The sequence below is a fragment of the Coregonus lavaretus genome (assembly GCF_964263955.1).
Source record: "Coregonus lavaretus genome assembly, chromosome: 6".
Lineage (NCBI taxonomy): Eukaryota > Metazoa > Chordata > Actinopteri > Salmoniformes > Salmonidae > Coregonus > Coregonus lavaretus.
In genome coordinates this window covers 2,817,974-2,837,973 of record NC_139993.1, presented here as the reverse complement: position 1 = coordinate 2,837,973, position 20,000 = coordinate 2,817,974, and the positions used below count along the sequence as shown (strand labels likewise).

General features: G+C 46.5%; 1 protein-coding gene across 1 annotated transcript in view; it reads left to right on the top strand.

Annotated features, from left to right (window-relative positions):
- rhbdl3 (rhomboid, veinlet-like 3) overlaps window positions 1-20,000 on the top strand; it is a gene marked incomplete at both ends in the record, with an annotated part of 53,396 nt that overhangs the window by 14,513 nt on the left and 18,883 nt on the right. The window contains 3 exons of the mRNA XM_084162865.1: window positions 16,637-16,795; window positions 18,950-19,177; window positions 19,705-19,853. Of these exons, the coding sequence (XP_084018991.1) occupies window positions 16,637-16,795; window positions 18,950-19,177; window positions 19,705-19,853 (536 nt within the window). The remainder of the gene's footprint in view (window positions 1-16,636; window positions 16,796-18,949; window positions 19,178-19,704; window positions 19,854-20,000) is intronic.

Here is a 20,000-nt window from a genome sequence, read left to right as displayed (position 1 = left end):
TGCTGAGATATTGGCACTGATTGCATGAGATGCTGATACATTCACACTGATTGGACCAAATTATTAGACTGATATATTGGTTCTGCCAATCTCCGTTTGCTGGTCCCAGCTGAGACGAATGCATAGTTAAACCAAGACACCCAGCAGAATGAGAATGAATGTGGAGATTCCAAAAGTGAATCTATGTGATTCTATCCCACAAATGAGCTTGATTGGAGCTTTTAGCTTTGAACTGTGCAACTTTGAAAGTTGGTGTCTTACAAAAAATTGCATGCACACACACACACACACACACGCACGCACACACGCACACACTGCAAAAATAACAATCCCCTCATCACCTCCTATTGTATGGTACTTGGAAATCTCCTCTCCTTGAGGTATGAAAAGCACTGTTCTGTTCTGTTCTGCAGAATTCACTCCGTATGTCGAAATCGTGCCTGATGCCCATTCTTGTATCCCATCAGTGTCCGAGACAGCCAGCAGCTGTCAAAACACAGCCTTTTGCTACATCCACTTAACTTGGAGTGTGAAGTCGGTGTCAGATCTGGTCTGGTGAACACAGAGCCATGTTCTTACAAACTGCCCAGGTCTAAGACTCGCTTTCCACAGACAAATAGCCTACATGTTCTATTCATACCACCCAGTCTGACTGAAGAAAACATATTTTGTGAGACATCTTTACGTTGTCTTATGGTTTGGATCAGACATCTTTACGTTGTCTTATGGTTTGGATCAGACATATTTACGTTGTCTTATGGTTTGGATGAGACATCTTTACGTTGTCTTATGGTTTGGATCAGACATCTTTACGTTGTCTTATGGTTTGGATCAGACATATTTACGTTGTCTTATGGTTTGGATGAGACATCTTTACGTTGTCTTATGGTTTGGATCAGACATCTTTACGTTGTCTTATGGTTTGGATCAGACCAAGATCAGACCTACGGCGGAGGGATTAGAGTCAGATATTAGTGCAAGATGGGAAACACTGACACACCACATATCATGTTCCCACTGATAGCAGGATTACCTTCCATCATTTTTTGGAGTCACCCAGTCTTGTCTGTAGGACTGTCTGGGGTGACTCTGTGGACCCAGACTCCAGTCACAGCCATGACCCTTCAACCCTGGCTGTCAGGTCCTAGCCACACCCCCTTTGTCCCCGTCCCAGCCCGCTTGCAAGCTGCTGTTTGCACGCTGAACTAGTCTCCTAGACGACCACGAGGAGAGAGTTAGCACCATATTTCTCTCTGGTCAGTGGAGATACAGATCAACTCATGTAGTGTTCTATAGCTAGTCAATGGGAGTAGTGATGTAATCTAGCATTAGTGTTGTCTCAGCTGTAGATCGTGATGTGTGTGTGTGTGAGAGAGAGAGAGAGAGAGAGAGAGAGAGAGAGAGTCAGATTAGGCAGATATCACACAGGAAGGGACCCTCGCTGGTGTCAAGGTCACACTCAGAACCCTGAATTAGCATTCGAAAGGCAGTAGAGCCACAGTGTGTGAGTGTGTATGTGTATGTTTGTGTGCGTAGGTGTGTGCGTGCATGTGTGATGGCAGGGATTTAGAATATGGGGTTTGAAGGGGTCCCCCCCCCTTTAGTCATGGACCACCCTACCCCCGCCTCACCCCATCCCTTTTCATCTTTCCCCAAAACCTTTGAGTCACAGGAGTGTCCCATTTCCCAGCTGTCAGCTGACCCCTTTAACACCCCAACCTACACAGTCAAGCCCCTAAAAGTGATGTATGGGCCAAAGAAAACTATACTGAACAAAAATATAAGCGCAACATGCAACAATTTCAACGATTTTACTGAGTTACAAGTTCATTTAAGGAAATCAGTCAATTGAAATAAATACATTAGGCCCTAATCTATGGATTTCACATGACTGGGAATCCAGATATGCATCTGTTGGTCACAGATACCTTATAAAAAAAAGGTAGGGGCGTGGATCAGAAAACCAGTCAGTATCTGGTGTGACCACCATTTGCCTCATGAAGCGCGATACATCTCCTTCGCATAAAGTTGATCAGGCTGTTGATTGTGGCCTGTGGAACGTTGCCCCACTCTGCTTCAATGGCTGTGCGAAGTTGCTACATATTGGCAGGAACTGGAACACGCTGTCTTAAACGTCGATCCAGAGCATCCCAAACATGCTCAATGTCTGGTGAGTATGCAGGCCATGGAAGAACTGGGACATTTCAGCTTCCAGGAATTGTGTACATGGGACTGTGCATTATCATGCTGATAAATGAGTTGATGGCGGTGGATGAATGGCATGACAATTGGCCTTAGGATCTCGTCACGGTGTCGCTGTGCATTCAAATTGCCATCGATAAAATGCAATTGTGTTCGTTGTCCGTAGCTTATGCCTGCCCATACCATAACCCCACCGCCACCATGGGGCACTCTGTTCACAACGTTGACATCAGCAAAGCGCTCGTCCACACAATGCCATACATGTGGTCTGCGGTTGTGAGGCCGGTTGGACGTACTGCCAAATTCTCTAAAATAACGTTGGAGGAGGCTTATGGTAGAGAAATTAACATTCAATTCTCTGGCAACAGCTCTGGTGGACATTCCTGTAGTCAGCATGCCAATTGCACGCTCCCTCAAAACTTGAGACATCTGTGGCATTGTGTGTTGTGTGACAAAACTGCACATTTGGCATGTGGCCTTTTATTGCCCCCAGCACAAGGTGCACCTGTGTAATGATCACGCTGTTTAACCAGCTTCTTGATACACACCTGTCAGGTAGATGGATTATCTGGGCAAAGGAGAAATGCTCACTAACAGGGATGTAAACAAATATGTGCACAACATTTGAGAGAAATAAGCTTTTTGTGCATATGGAACATTTATGGGATCTTTTATTTCAACTCATGAAACATGGGACCAACACTTTACATGTTGCTTTTATATTTTTGTTCAGTATACATCTGCTGCTCACTTAGATCAATCACTCCATGTGTGTGTGTCTTCGTGAGTGATCTAATAGTAAATGTAGCTAAGTGAAGAGTGCTGTTGGAACACACATACACTCCTCTCCATCTCCCTCTGGAGTCAGATCCTATCAGTCTCCATGACTGGAGGAAGTGATCATTACAATCACACCACTTACCAGGAGAGATGGGATAGTGAGTGAGCGTGTGCGTGTGCATGCGTGTGTGTGTGTGTGTGGGCGAACATGCACGTGTGTGTGTGAATGCATGCGTGGGTGTGTGTGAATGCGTGTGTGCACTTGTGTGTGTGTGTGTGAGAGAAAGAATCACAGCCCTGAGACACTCCTGTCCTCCCCAGTGTTGCTCTGTAATTAGCAGAGAGAGAAACAAGCTTCTCCCCCACCAGTCTAGTAACTTTTAATTAGACCAGCTAATTGGATCATGTCAAGGGAGCACTCTAACTTTGTGTGTGTGTGTGTGTGTGTGTGTGTGTGTGTGTGTGTGTGTGTGTGTGTGTGAGTGTGTGTGTGTGAACTCGTTCGTTCATGTGTGTGTGTGTGTGTGTGTGACCCCCAGTCCCATGACCCTGCAGCATGTTCAGCTGCCTGCCCCTCACCAGTTCTTCATCTATCATGATCAGTAACTCACTGTTGATCAATGGCATAATGAACATGTGTAGTAATGGCCCACTGCAGCTGACACTTCTAGGCTGTGTCTCAAACGGCACCCTATTCCCTATATAGTGCACTACTTTTGACAGGGGAGGACTGGGACCAGAAATCGTTCCTGGCATTTCTAACACACCGGCCCATTTTTTTCCTTGAGCCCCCACACCAGCCCATTTTTTTCCTTGAGCCCCCACACCAGCCCATTTATGTCCTTGAGCCCCCACACCAGCCCATTTGTTTCCTTGAGCCCCCACACCAGCCAATTTTTTCCTTGAACCCCCACACCAGCCCATTTTTTTCCTTGAGCCCCCACACCAACCCATTTTTTTTCCTTGAGCCCCCACACCAGCCCATTTTTTCCCTTGAGCCCCCACACCAGCCCATTTTTTCCCTTGAGCCCCCACACCAGCCCATTTTTTCCCTTGAGGCGCCAGATGGCCAGTCCTCCTCTGACTTTGACCAGGGCCGATAGGGCTCCTGTCAAAAGTAATGCACTACATAGGGAATAGGGTGCCATTTTGGAGACTAAGAGCCTACAGATAAATATATTCCCTATATGTTAATGCATTTATAATTCTGTATGACCTTACTGTGTAGGTGTCAGGTGTTATTCTACAGCAGTATAATTCATTGCATGCCTTGAGTGATTGAGATGATGAGGCCGATCGAGGGTCATATAAAAAATGTAGATATGTTATTGTTTCATGTAGCTACTGTAGACTATGTCATTTAGTTGAAGCCAATAGGATAGGGTAGAACCCTTCTCTAGAATAGCATGTAGATCATATGCTTCTTAAACTTTTATAAAGCTGGATGGAGAGCAATTTTGACTTTGCCGGTTGTTGGTGTCTTGTTAAACTTTCACAAGCCTTGAGCTAACAGCTAGCCTAATCACCTGTTAAAGGTCATCACCCATCATGCAGAGTACAGGAAGCCCCCAAAGGGAACATATATTCACTAATGGCCTCCCTCAGCTCCACAGCAGTCTTTTGTCATCTCTATGGGGTACCATTAGTGGCATAACACCGCAGTTATGTGAATTGTGAACCCCTGCACTAAGGGGAATGCGTGTTATTACAGACAGTCAGGTCGCGCATGTTATCACATTTTACATTGACATTTTAGTCATTTAGCAGACGCTCTTATCCAGAGCGACTTTCAGTTAGTGAGTGCATACATTTTCATACTGGCCCCCCGTGGGAATCGAACCCACAACCCTGGCGTTGCAAACGCCATGCTCTACCAACTGAGCTACACGGGGCTTATTACTGTGCCGATCGGCCAAGTCAAGCATGTTACCACGGCAACCTGTAGGTGGTAAAGGAATGTGAATGAGACGTCTCTATTTATTTTTGATAATATCATTGTAGGTGAAACTTTAAAATACTACTTTCATTATTCAACTTCACTGAATAGACTATGTAGAATTGTGAACTTATTCCAGTGTTTTTGTGATGGACATAGATCTGGAACGATAAACCGGAATTACCGACCATACCGATCACTTATCGCAGGCATTTTGCTGATATCGTTACGATAAGTAGCCTATACTAGAGAAATGTGAAGTTTGAAATGAAATAAGTTTGCTAATATGGGTGATTGATTAGGGGACAACTGATGGCTACAACCATCAAACTAGTAGTAGAAGTATAAAGGATAATTAATAAGACTGTGGTGCACATTGTTGTAAAAGTATCGTTCTATTCATCGTTATCACATCAATTCAGGCAGTTTATCGCGATATAGATTTTGGTCCATATTGCCCAGCTCTAGGTTGACACGGTAGTTTTTCCATTGTTCAGGACTTTATGAATTTTAACCATTTGAGTGGGACATCCACCTACAGCTGTCATGTTTCATGGAGACACCTGCCATGGTAGTTCACAAAAGAGAGGATTTAAGATTTAGCCTAAATATCAACTAACCACATAACAATTTGTGAGCAATCAGTTGCACAAAACTGAGTTGTCAGTTGTCTTTTCCAATTGAACTTCATTATCCTACATCATTACCCTACATTATCCTATACTCCAGTTAACCGCTCTCCTTTGAGGTGGTGGTCACTGTTCCAGAAAGTGCCTCATGGGTTTATCTCAGCGCAGGGCAGGGGGCCTGTTGGACAGTGACCCATATTAAGTTCAGGTCAGAGGTCACCCACCCAGTGGATGTGGTAGAGTCATTATATCAGGGTTGACTGGTTTACATCACTCCAACAGGGCTATGTCTGTAGCTGCATGAACACTCTTATGTATATTAGAGTGGCTGGAGGGCTAACAGAATCACATTTCCCCACGTGTTGGATGGATTCATCTGTTGTATTAATGTTAGAAAGATATTAGATCTAAATAGGTTGGAGGAACGACCTTGTGGTCAGCTCATATAGAGGGAAAAAGGTTGCTCAAAATTAGACTTGAACCAATTATATTTCAGACTGTGCTGTTAGGCTTGGTGAACTCTCTAAACTCTCCAGGGCTGCTGCCTCAAGCTTCTTAATATGCAGCATTATAAAAATGAGGCAAAGGACCCAGCCTAGCATTGTCCCCAATCTTCTCTTCTCTTCTCTTCTCTTCTCTTCTCTTCTCTTCTCTTCTCTTCTCTTCTCTTCTCTTCTCTTCTCTTCTCTTCTCTTCTCTTCTCTTCTCTTCTCTTCTCTTCTCTTCTCTTCTCTTCTCTTCTCTTCTCCAATCTCCTCTCATTCCCTCTACTTTCCTCTCCTCTCCTCAGCCCTTGAAACTAGGCTATGGAGTAGCCCAAATGGCAGGATTATTGGATATGTGCGCGTGCGTGTGTATGTATCAAATAAAGGCCTGCATAATACTCTATCATTGGTCCAGGGAAACAATCTGTTGGGTTTGTCTCACACCCCACACCCCTTTGTTGTGCCCAAAACAACCCCCATGGTCAGGAGGAGGCAGTAGCAAGTCCTGGCTTAGCCTATATTACATTTTGGGTGGAGATTGACATTTGAATATGAACAGTACAACATAATGATATGTCCCTGTGTGTGTATGCCATGGTAATAGAGTTCAGCAGGTACTCACACTCAAACCATAAAGAGGAAAACCCAAGGAAGCCGAGATGTAATTCCATACTCAAAAGAATGCCAAACGTACCAGTGCAAAGTGCAATAAGTGATAAACAAAAAAGAGGACACGTTTCAGTGTCTATTTCATCATCAGTGCTGTTCCCATATTCTAATGTGTCTATGTCATCATCAGGGCTGTTCCCATATTCTAATGTGTCTATGTCATCATCAGGGCTGTTCCCATATTCTAATGTGTCTATGTCATCATCAGGGCTGTTCCCATATTCTAATGTGTCTATGTCATCATCAGGGCTGTTCCCATATTCTAATGTGTCTATGTCATCATCAGGGCTGTTCCTATATTCTAATGTGTCTATGTCATCGTCAGTGCTGTTCCCATATTCTAATGTGTCTATGTCATCATCAGGGCTGTTCCCATATTCTAATGTGTCTATGTCATCATCAGGGCTGTTCCCATATTCTAATGTGTCTTTCCTATGTCTTATGTGAAGCCCTCAACTGGATGAGGGGAAATAGGGTCTTATTAGGGGAAAGGGATTGGGTAAACCGTGCATGAAATTTCCGTTAGGCCCCCATTGTTAAGGAGGGGTTCCCCACATCACACTCATCCCTGCCTGCTAGTGAGCCTGTTGCCAGTAGAGTGTGAACTGGAGTATGAAGGGCTGGATGTGGAGCTGGTGTGTGGGAATGTGTATGTGTGGGTCTTAGTGAGAGTGTGTAGGCATGTGAGAGAAAGTGTGTGTGTTAGTTTCAGTTTGAGAGAGAGTTGTAGGAGTGTGTGTCTAAGAGAGATGTGAGAGTGTGTGTGTTAGAGATAGAGTATGTGAATATGCGCCTACTTAGGGGCGTGTTTGTGGATGTGAGAGAGAGCGAGGGGGTCTGAGATCTGAATGTAGGCTAAAATGGGGTTTGGGGCTGGGTTGTATTGTGGGGGTCTGTGGGGGGGCTAAGAACAGGGGGTTTGGAGGGTGGGGGTTCAATATGGGACTGTAATCCGTCAGAGGGGTAAACAAGCTCTCATTCTGGACCAGACAGTCTGGTAGATACTAACAGAGAGAGACAGAGAGCAGCAGGACTGGACTAGACACACAGACACTAGTCTCTTGTGACTATTAGCTGGCTAGCACACATCAGATATGGTTCTGGGTGCCCAGCAGAAACTGGCAGACATCCTGCAGGAGAAGGTTAGTTTGGTTCACTTTCCCTTTCAGGGAAGGTGTGTGTGTGTGCATGTGTGTATGATTGTGTGAGCGTGTGTGTGTGTGTGTGTGTGTGTGTGTGTGTGTGTGTGTGTGTGTGTGTGTGAGCACTGCATCAAGACAGATATAGTGTTGGAGTGTATGTGTGTTTACACAGTCTCCAGTGTGTGAAAGTAGGGGGTTGAGGTTGTATCACCTAATCCTGATGCCTGACCTCATTTTCCCAGTATATGAATATGAATATTGTTCAGGAAAGAGTCAATGTGGTCGATTTCAACTTGTTTATTTAGCACCAATGCAGTCTTTATAGTTATCAAGTATAATTTCACCAAAATGCTCCAACCATATTGTAGCGTCTTTAAACAATGACTTTTGGAATTACCATAGAAAAGGACTGCATGAGAGTCAACTGTCATCTCGCAGTTGTTTTTCTGAAGAGCAAAATGGAACATCCCTTTATGCCCACCTGCCATTCTACTGCCATAGAAATATAATCAAAACATAGATAATGATAAGGTATTTGAGGTAGATATGTACATGAAGGCAGGGTAAAGTGACTAGGCATCAGGATAGATAATAATAAGGTATTTGAGGTAGATATGTACATGAAGGAAGGGTAAAGTGACTAGGCATCAGGATAGATAATAATAAGGTATTTGAGGTAGATATGTACATGAAGGCAGGGTAAAGTGACTAGGCATCAGGATATATAATAATAAGGTATTTGAGGTAGATATGTACATGAAGGCAGGGTAAAGTGACTAGGCATCAGGATAGATAATAATAAGAGTAAAACAAAGAACAGAGTAGCAACAGCAAATGATGAGTGTAAAAGTGTGTGTGTATGTACAGTATATGTGTTTGTGTTTGTGTTGTGTCGGTATGCATGTGTGTGTGCGTATGTAGTGGGAGTGACAGTGTAGTGTGTGTGTGAGAGTGTGTATATGGAGTGTATAGAAGGTCTAGTGAGTGTTCGTAGGATCAGTGCAAGATAGAGTCAGTGCAGATAGTTCGGGTACCATTAATTGACTATTTAGACGTCTGGCTATTCAGCAGTCTTATGGCTTGGGGGTAGAAACTGTCTCTTGGTCCGAGAGCCGCTCCGGTACCATTTGCCGGACGTTAGCAGAGTGAACAGTCTATGACTTGGGTGGCTGGAGTCTTTGGCAATTTTTCGAGCCTTCCTCTGACACCGCCTGATATAGAGGTCCTGGATGGCAGGGAGCTCGGCCCCAGTGATGTACTGACCTGTCTAATAACTAGAAGGGGAATCCCCATTCAAGTCAATGGTCTGTGATGGTATTTCTATGGCCTCTGCCTGTCTTCCATTGTGCTGCCTGCCAAACGTGGCATATGGAGAAGGCAAACACACTGTCTGAGGCTTTGCTCAGGGCGATGGAATTGGATTCACTGCTCATTTAGTCTATATGTCACACACTATACGCACGACAGCTGTATTCTGACCCTATTCACAAACAACCTGACATTCAAATCAAACACAAGCGCATCCAGGAATAGAAGAGGACTCAAATCTAGGCCATTTAACCATCCGTTGAACAGACAACTCTGAAGTCTAAAGTGGCTCCATTCAATTCTGTTTGAGTTCCATTGGAATTACTGTCACTCATAGCAGAGAGGATTGAGGTAATGTGTAAGAAGGTTTGCTCATATAACATTTGGTATGAGAAAAAACAAACACCTATTTGAATGAGATGAGTCTTGAATCCAGTGTCTGTATTTTTAAGTTGACTATTGCTTCTATTGATACTGTTCTCTTTGATTCACTGATGCAGTCACTGTGCTGTATATGCGTCATTGGAGAGAGAGAGAGAACTAAGGAGTGAGTGTGAAGAATTCCTAGTGTGGGATGTCTGGCAATTGCTTCTGCTGAACGTGAGAGACTGTTGTGGGGGTGGAGCCAAGGACTTGTGACCCTTGGAAGTCCTTAGTGGGTAGTAGGTGAAAGGTCATGATATAGACGACCAGGATGTACAGTTGAAGTTGGAAGTTTACATACACTTAGGTTGGAGTCATTAAAACTCGTTTTTCAACCACTCCACAAATTTCTTTTAAACAAACTATAGTTTTGGCAAGTCGGTTAGAACATCTACTTTGTGCATGACACAAGTAATTTTTACAACAATTGTTTACAGACAGATTATTTCATTTATAATTCACTGTATCACAATTCCAGTGGGTCAGAAGTTTACATACACTAAGTTGACTGTGCCTTTAAACAGCTTGGAAAATTCCAGAAAATGATGTCATGGCTTTAGAAGCTTCTGATAGGCTAATTGACATATTTCGAGTCAATTGGAGGTGTACCTGTGTATGTATTTCAAGACCTACCTTCAAACTCAGTGCCTCTTTGCTTGACATCATGGGAAAATCAAAAGAAATCAGTCAAGACCTCAGAAAAAAAATGGTAGACCTCCACAGGTCTGGTTCATCCTTGGTAGCAATTTCCAAACGCCTGAAGGTACCACATTCATCTGTACAAACAATAGTACGCAAGTATAAACACCATGGGACCACGCAGCGATCATACCGCTCAGGAAGGAGACGCGTTCTGTCTCCTAGGGATTGTTATCCTGGCGCCGACGAAGATGGCGGCCTCGCGACTAGCTCTTAGGAAACTTTGCAGTATTTTGTTTTTTTATGTATTATTTTTTACATTATTAGCTCAGAAAGTGTTTTGCATCATTACATACAGCAGGGAAAAACTATTGGATATCAGAGCGGCGGTAACTCACCAGCATTACGACCAGGAATACGACTTTCCCGAAGCAGATCCTTTGTTTGCTCTCCCCAGGGCAACTGAACTGATTCCAGCAGCTGACCCAAAACATCGCCGGAGGAGGAGAGGCACTCGGAGCGGTCTGCTGGTTCAAATTAGGAGGCGCACACACCACCCACCGCTTCCAAGTATTCTACTCGCTAATGTTCAGTCTTTGGTTAACAAGGTCGACGAACTACGGTCAAGGATTTCTTTCCAGAGAGACATCAAGGCCTGTAACATACTCTGTTTCACGGAAACATGACTCTCTTGGGATATTCTGTCGAAATCGGTCCAGCCAGATGGGTTCTCAGTTCATCGCGCAGACAGGAATAAATATCTCTCCGGGAAGCAGAAGGGCGGAGGTGTGTGTTTCATGAATAACAACTCATGGTGTAATTGTAGTAACATACAGGAACTCGAGTCCTTCTGTTCACCCGACCTAGAATTTCTCTCAATCAAATGCCGACCGTATTATCTCCCAAGATAATTTTCTTCGGTTATGGTCACGGCCGTGTATATCCCACCTCAAACCGAAACCACGACGGCCCTCAAAGAACTTCACTGGACCTTATGCAAACTGGAAATGTCACGCCCTGGCTCTGGGGACTCTAGTATGTTGAGCCAGGGTGTGAGTTTTCATTGGTTTATGTTCTAGTTGTTGTAATTCTATGTTGGCCAGGGTGGCTCCCAATCAGAGACGACTGTAGCTCGTTGTCTCTGATTGGGAGTCATACTTAGGTAGCCGTTAGGCATTCATTATTTGTGGTTTCTTGTTCTGATTTGGTTTGTGTTATACCGTAGATGTCACGTTATCGTTGTTGTTTTGATCGTGTGATCATTCTAAATAAATAATATGTTCACCTTCAACGCTGCGCCTTGGTCCGCTTCATCATATGAATGACGATCGTGACAGAAGAAACCACCATAACAGGACCAAGCAGCGTGAAGAAGAGAGAGGATGGACTTGGGAGCAGTGGAGTAGGAGTCTCGACTGGGCCAAGCCAAGCGAAGAGGAGAGAGGTTGGACTTTGGAGCAGTGGGGTGAGAGTCTGGCGAGAGACATGGAGGCCTGGTCCACGGGGAGAGACGCCCAGAAATTTTTTAGGGGGGGGCTAACGCCGTGGACGACGGGCCAGCAGGAGACCGCGGCAGAGCGGCCCAGCGGTGTGGCAGAGGAGGCCGCCAGGTTACGGGGGCCACTGGTCGAAGAGGGGGTGGAAGATGTAGAGGCACGGCGAGAGGTACTGGCGTGTGTTGCCAGTCCGGTCCGGCCTGTTCCTGATCCCCACGTAGGGCCAGTGGTGTGTGTTCCCAGTACGGTCCGGCCTGTTCCTGCCACTCGCACCAAGTCTACGGTGCGCATCGCCAGCCCAGTCCGGCCCATTCCTGCTCCCCGCACCAAGTCAGTGGTGCGTTTCGTCAGCCCTGTCCGGCCCGTTCCTGCTCTCCGCACCAAGTCTGTGGTGCGCGTCGCCAGCCCAGTCCGGCCCATTCCTGCTCCCCGCACCAAGTCTGTGGTGCGTTTCGTCAGCCCTGTCCGGCCCGTTCCTGCTCTCCGCACCAAGTCTGTGGTGCGCGTCGCCAGCCCAGTCCGGCCCATCCAAGCTCCCCGCACCAAGTCTGTGGTGCGCGTCGCCAGCCCAGTCCGGCCCATCCAAGCTCCCCGCACCAAGTCAGTGGTGCGCTACGTCAGCCCGGCTCGGTCCGCTCCTGCTCCCCACACCAAGCCAGTGGTGTGCGTCGTCAGTCCGGCACGGCCCGTGCCTGTTCCACCGGTGGCGGGTCCGGCACCGGTCAGGTGCTGCGTCACGCCGGAGCTAGAGCAATCCGCTCCACCAGTGTTCAGTTCAGCTCTGGTCAGCAGGGCCAGACCGGACCAGGGGTACTTTGGGGGGTTAGAGAAGGAGTGGGGGTCATGTCCGGAGCCGGATCCGCCGCAGAGGCGGAGTGCCCACCCGGTCCCTCCCCTGTTGGATTTGGTTGGCGCGGTCGGAGTCCGCGCCTTTAGGGGGGGGTACTGTCACGCCCTGGCTCTGGGGACTCTAGTATGTTGAGCCAGGGTGTGAGTTTTCATTGGTTTATGTTCTAGTTGTTGTAATTCTATGTTGGCCAGGGTGGCTCCCAATCAGAGACGGCTGTAGCTCGTTGTCTCTGATTGGGAGTCATACTTAGGTAGCCGTTAGGCATTCATTATTTGTGGTTTCTTGTTCTGATTTGGTTTGTGTTATACCGTAGACGTCACGTTATCGTTGTTGTTTTGATCGTGTGATCATTCTAAATAAATAATATGTTCACCTTCAACGCTGCGCCTTGGTCCGCTTCATCATGTGTCAACGACCGTGACAGGAAACCACATATCCTGAGGCTGCATTTATTGTAGCCGGGGATTTTAACAAAGCAAATTTGAGGACTAGGCTGCCGAAGTTCTATCAACATATCGACTGTTGTACTCGCGCTGCTAAAATCCTCGACCATTGCTATTCGAACATCCGGGATGGTTATAAGGCCCTCCCCCGCCCTCCTTTCGGCAAATCTGACCACGACTCCATTTTGCTTCTCCCTTCCTATAGGCAGAAACTCAAACAGGAAGTACCCGTGCTAAGGACTATTCAACGCTGGTCTGACCAATCGGAATCCACGCTTCAAGATTGTTTTGATCACGCAGACTGGGATGTTCCGGGTAGCTTCCGAAAATAATTTAGACGTATACACTGAAACGGTGACTGAGTTTATCAGGAAGTGTATAGGTGATGTTGTGCCCACTGTGACTATTAAAACCTACCCTAACCAGAAACCGTGGATAGACGGCAGCATTCACGCAAATGTGAAAGCGCAAACCACCTCATTCAACTATGGCAAGGTGACTGGGAATATGGCAGAATACAAACAGTGTAGCTACTCACTCCGCAAGGCAATTAAACTGGCAAAACATCAGTATAGAGACAAAGTGGAGTCGCAATTCAACGGCTCAGACACGAGACGTATGTGGCAGGGTCTACAGACAATCACAGACTACAAAAAGAAAACCAGCCACGTCGCTGACACCGATGTCTCGCTTCCAGACAAGCTAAACACCTTCTTCACCTGCTTTGAGGATAACATAGTGCCACTGACGAGGCCCACTACCAAGGACTGTGGCCTCTCCTTCTCCATGGCCAACGTGATTAAGACATTTAAGCATGTTAACCCCCGCAAGGCTGCCGGTCCAGACGGCATCCCTAGCCGCGTCCTCAGAGCATGCGCAGACCAGCTGGCTGGTGTGTTTATGGACATATTCAATCTCTCCCTTTCCCAGTCTGCTGTTCCCACATGCTTCAAGATGGCCACCATTATTCCTGTACCCAAGAAAGCAAAGGTAACTTAACTAAATGACTATTGCCTGTAGCACTCACCTCTGTCATCATGAAGTCCTTTGAGAGAATAGTTAAGGATCATATCACCTCTACCTTACCTGTCACCACAGACCCACTTCAATTTGCTTACCGCCCCAATAGATCTACAGACGATGCAATCGCCATCACACTGCACACTGCCCTATCCCATCTGGACAAGAGGAATACCGTTCATTGTAAGATTGCTGTTCATTGACTATAGCTCAGCATTCAACACCATAGTACCCTCCAAGCTCATCATTAAGCTCAAGGCCCTGGGTCTGAACCCCGCCCTGTGCAACTGGGTCCTGGACTTCCTGACAGGCCACCCCCAGGTGGTGAAGGTAGGAAACAACATCTCCACTTCGCTGATCCTCAACACTGGGGCCCCACAAGGGTGCGTGCTCAGCCCCCTCCTGTACTCCCTGTTCACCCATGACTGCGGGGCTAAGCACGCCTCCAACTCAATCATCAAGTTTGCAGACGACACAACAGTAGTAGGCTTGATTACCAACAATGACGTGACCGCCTACAGGGAGGAGGTGAGGGCTCATCAACAAAACAAAGGAGATGATCGTGGACTTCAGGAAACAGCAGAGGGTGGACCCCCCTATCCACATCGACGGGACCGCAGTGGAGAAGGTGGAAAGCTTCAAGTTCCTTGGCGTACACATCACCGACAAACTGAAATGGTCCACCCACGCAGACAGTGTGGTGAAGAAGGCGCAATAGAGCCTCTTCAACCTCAGGAGGCTGAAGAAATTCGGCTTAGCACCTAAAACCCTCACAAACTTTTACAGATGCACAATTGAGAGCATCCTGTCGGGCTGTATCACCGCCTGGTACGGCAACTGCACTGCCCACAACCGCAGGGCTTTCCAGAGGGTGGTGCGGTCTGCCGAACGCATTACTGGGGGCAAACTACCTGCCCTCCAAGACACATACAGCACCCGATGTCACAGGAAGGCCAAAAAGATCATCAAGGACATCAACCACCCGAGCCACTGCCTGTTCACCCTGCTATCATCCAGAAGACGAGGTCAGTACAGGTGCATCAAAGCTGGGACCGAGAGAATGAAAAACAGCTTCTATCTCAAGGTCATCAGACTGTTAAATAGCCATCACTAGCACTTTAGAGGCTGCTGCTGCCTATTGAAAACGCCATAAAAAAGCCAGACTACGGTTTGCAACTGCACATGGGGACAAAGATCGTACTTTTTGGAGAAATGTCCTCTGGTCTGATGAAACAGAAATAGAACTGTTTGCCCATAATGACCATCGTTATGCTTGGAGGAAAAAGGGGGTGGCTTGCAAGCCGAAGAACACCATCCCAACCGTGAAGCATGGTGGTGACAGCATCATGCTGTGGGGGTGCTTTGCTGCAGGAAGGACTGGTGCACTTCACACAATAGATGGCATCATGAGGAAGGAAAATTATGTGGATATATTGAAGCAACATCTCAAGACATCAGTCAGGAAGTTAAAGCTTGGTCGCAAATGGGTCTTCCAAATGGACAATGACCCCAAGCATACTTCCAAAGTTGTGGCAAAATGGCTTAAGGACCATGAAGTCAAGGTATTGGAGTGGCCATCACAAAGCCTGACCTCAATCCTATAGAAAGTTTGTGGGCAGAACTGAAAAAGCGTGTGCGAGCAAGGAGGCCTACAAACCTGACTCAGTTACACCAGCTCTGTCAGGAGGAATGGGCCAAAATCCCAACTTATTGTGGGAAGCTTGTGGAAGGCTACCCGAAACGTTTGACCCAAGTTAAACAATTTAAAGGCAATGCTACCCAATACTAATTGAGTGTATGTAAACTTCTGACATAAATCATTCTCTCTACTATTATTCTGACATTTCACATTTTTCAAATAAAGTGGTGATCCTAACTGACCTAAGAAATTGAATTTTTACTAGGATTAAATGTCAGGAATTGTGAAAAACTGAGTTTAAATGTATTTGGCTAAGGTGTATGTAAACTTCCGACTTCAACTGTATTTACATAGTCAGATAAAATCAAACTTTATTTAAAGTGCATCTAAACATTTCAGTACACTTGACATTGAACTGAAATACACAACATTAGCTAACTTCTTTAAATTGTGGAAATTCTCAGAAGTTATTGGATCTTTCCTCAGCTACTGAATGTGATTAATGAAAATAATAAATGAAACAAAATGGCTGCTGGTTAGATTTTTCCCACCACAGTAATTCCCTGTGAAATCCAAAGCCATAAATATGATACAAGGCTAAATCTCACCAGATGAGCTTTTCAGGCTCATTTAAATTCTTTACAAAGCAGCATAAATTATGAACAAAATGTTTTTTTATAGGTTTTTGGCTTGTTTTTTTGTTGGCAGTGTTGAATGTTCGGTACAAGGCTGTACTGTGCGATTATATACTGACTTAATTTATAATTCATTTGTGATAATAACCTTTGTGTGTCTCTATGCGATAAGGCTTGTGTGTATGTGCATTGTGTCTTTGTAAATGTGCTTTGTTTGACTACATCTGTCAAGTCTCTTGTGTGTGTGTGTGTGTGTGTCTCTGCCTGCATGTGTCTACGTCCCTGGCTCTGTGTTTATCTACAGAACTTCTAACCGTATGTCTCTCCCTGTGTGTTCCAGTTCGACCCAGAGAGTTCAGGCTTCATCAGTACAGAGCGGTTCAGGGACCTGCTGGCGGCCCACGGCTCGGAGCTGGACCCTCACAAGCTGGAGGTTCTATTGGCCCTCGCCGACGGCAACGCAGACGGAAAGATCTGCTACCAGGACTTTGTCAACCTGGTGAGAGTCACGAGTCACTTCCTGTTACCATAGTAACTGATAACCATAATAATTGTATAAGCATAGCATTGATTATACTGTACACCGATTGGTCATGTTGAGACATATAGTAGAGAGGAAGTGGTCTTATGATATCAACCCTCTATAAACGCATCTACACCACTATCATCCTTCTACTCACCCAAGTCTCCATGGATATTCCATGGTATTAGACAAGACAACACAGCTTGGTCTAAATTGGCACTTTCACACGTCGTCTAGCTCCTGTTGTGTTTAACTTGAGAGTTTGAACTCTTGACCCTGGACGGTGAAGTCATCTGGAGAAATAATCAATTGTTTGGAAACGTTTAAAGTTGTGGCCGGTGGGGGGTGGGTTTGTGAAGGTTCCCAACTCTCCCCTCTCACTTTCCCTTTCTCCTATTCTCTCTTTTTGTCTTCTCCGCTTCCTGCAAAGCTGTCCATTGTCTTGTACAGTGGGCTGAGAACGGGCCTGTGGGAACTTGTGAAAGGGGATCTTTGATTGGTCGGTCCTGGTCATGTCAAAGGTCAGGGCGAGGAACTGGAAGTGGGACAGAGAGGAATGAGGAGCATGTACTCAAGTGATATGTGTGTGTGTGTGTGTGTGTGTGTATGCGTGTGTGTTGGGGGGCGTGGCTGCTATTGTTACCCACAAAGACCGCCCCTCACCCCCCATGGCTTTCACATTCACTGGAACCACAACAGAAGCCAAGCAGGGTGAGGGAAGGATAGATGGAGAGAGGGAGGAGGAGGTGTGGGAGTGGGAGTGGGAGACAGGCTTGCTGGGGTTTATTTGCAGTTCTAGCTTTACTTTGCACAGCTGCCTATTCCATAAAGCTGTCAGCGTGATTGGGAGTTATTGCCTAGCTCTCTCTTATCTCTCTCGCTCTCTTTATCTCCCTGCCTCTTCTCTCCGTCTCCCTCCCTCTCGCCCCTCGCTCTCCTCTCCCTCCCTCTCGCCCCTCGCTCTCCTCTCTCTTCCTCTCACTCCTCTCCCTGACAGTATCTCCCAGTATAGCAGTAGATTGTCCCTGGTCCCTCAGTCCTTGCTGGATGAATACCAATCTCTCTTCGCTGTGGGTGAATAGATAGAACAACATTCCCTTTCTCTCTCTTTTTGAAGAGAAGAGAAAAGAGGACAAGAATCGCCCCTGCACTGCTGGAAGAAAGAAGACTGTGTCTTTATGGGGTTGGGCCATGTGGGGTGACCTGGAGAGGAATGTGTGTGTGGGGTGTGTGTGTGTGTGTGTGTGTGTGTGTGTGTGTGTGTGTGTGTGTGTGTGTGTGTGTGTGTGTGTGTGTGTGTGTGTGCGTGTGGTGCAGAATGTGTGTGTTTGGTACTGTTTGATCCCACTCTCTGTTTGGCTTTGGGGCTGGGAGTGGCCATGGTAACCTACAGTCATGAAGAATCCCACACTATCGCTTGACTGCAATCAAGACTCACATAATTGTGGATCTATTCAATTTGAATGGTCATTATAGATTGAAGAATGGTGCTATTGTAAACTACTTTTAGGATCGGAGAGAGAAAGAGAGAGAGAGAGAGAGATGTGGGAATGAGAGAGAGCGAGAGAGAGAGAAAGAGAGCGAGTGGGATGAGAGAGAGAGAGAGAGAGAGAGAGAGAGAGAGAGAGAGGGGAATGAGAGAGAGAGTGAGAGGGGAATGAGAGAGAGAGAGAGAGAGGGAGAGGAATGAGGGAGAGAGAGAGAGAGACTTGTCCACATTCCATGTTCCATAGGAGGACCATGAATATTGCTAATCTGGGTAGAAGGGCTGCGTTGTCAGGCAGCTGCCGCCAGTACTTGGGACGAGGAGAAGGGCTCAGCGGTTGCTAGGTGACGACAGAGGCATTCTGTTGCTGGGGCGAGGTGGGAGGGTCTGGCAGCGTGGTTGCTGTCACAGTGGGATGTAGGATGGAGGGGCTCACAACATAGGGGAGCTATGACGACACACTAGGGTGTTGTAGAGAAGCCAGCAATAGTTTCAAGACCTGTAAGGTTGGAATTTCACTCATAACAGTCTCACTCTCTCCATCTCTCTCTCTCTATTCCTCTCTCTCCCCTCTCGCATCCCTCCCTCTCCATAAATCTCTCTCTACTTCTCTCTCTCCCTCCTCCCTCCCCTCTCCCTGCTAGATGTCCAGCAAGCGCAGCAACAGCTTCCGGCGGGCTATCCTCCAGGGGAGTCGTCAGCTGAAGGGGGCCGGGGCCCTGGGGGAGGAGGTGGGTCTGGGTCTGTCCCAGAGGCTGGTGAGGCACATTGCCTACGAGACCCTGCCCCGGGAGATCGACAGGAAGTGGTACTTCGACAGCTACACCTGCTGCCCACCACCCTGGCTCATCCTGGCTATCACCATCGCTGAGGTAAGGTTCCACTCATGTAGGGGTAAATCCTAAATTCTACTTCAGTCAAATTCTCTTAGTCATGCATGAATGTCAATGGGAGACTAAGTGAATATTCGACTGAAGTGTAAAGTTGGCATGTGCCCCTGGGAGATTTAGGGCTTAACCCTTCTGATGAGGGTTTGATGCTGTAAAGTATTGGTTTTGATAAACAAGAGAACCCTATCGTTCAACTTCTCTTTTCAAGATAGTGTGAATTGCCTTTTGTAAAGTTTGTCCTTCTTTTCTTCTAACTTGGTAGGACTGGGAGATAGCAACAGTATCATTTATATTTTGCCCTTGGCTTCAACTCCCCATTGAGATAAGCCTTTGAAATCAGTCTGTACTACTGTGAAACTACATTGTTCATGGAGGCAACCTAAATATCTCTGTGTTACCCCAGCCTGGGTGCCAGACTGAGAAGAATGAAAACTAAAATGTGTCTCTTAGGCTAGTACCCAGGCTAGATCTTATATTCCTCTACAATAATTTCCCCTCCCGTCCTCTAGGTGGCAGTGTTCATGTACTATGGTCTGCAGTTGGACCGCTGGGTGCTGCAGGTGTCCAGTCCCCACTTCCTGAGGGGCCCGCTGCCCTACCACCCCCAACTACGGATTCAGGCCTGGAGATACCTCAGCTACGCCTTCATGCATGCAGGGTGGGTACCTAGCCTGGGTCGGGGAGGGTAAGACTATGCCCCCCTATGATCAGATTATGTCCCAATATACACACTTGCATACTACTTAGTATTTGGTGATGTATTGACCGTGCATGCTAATGCTAAGTATGAATATTGGGGCAGACT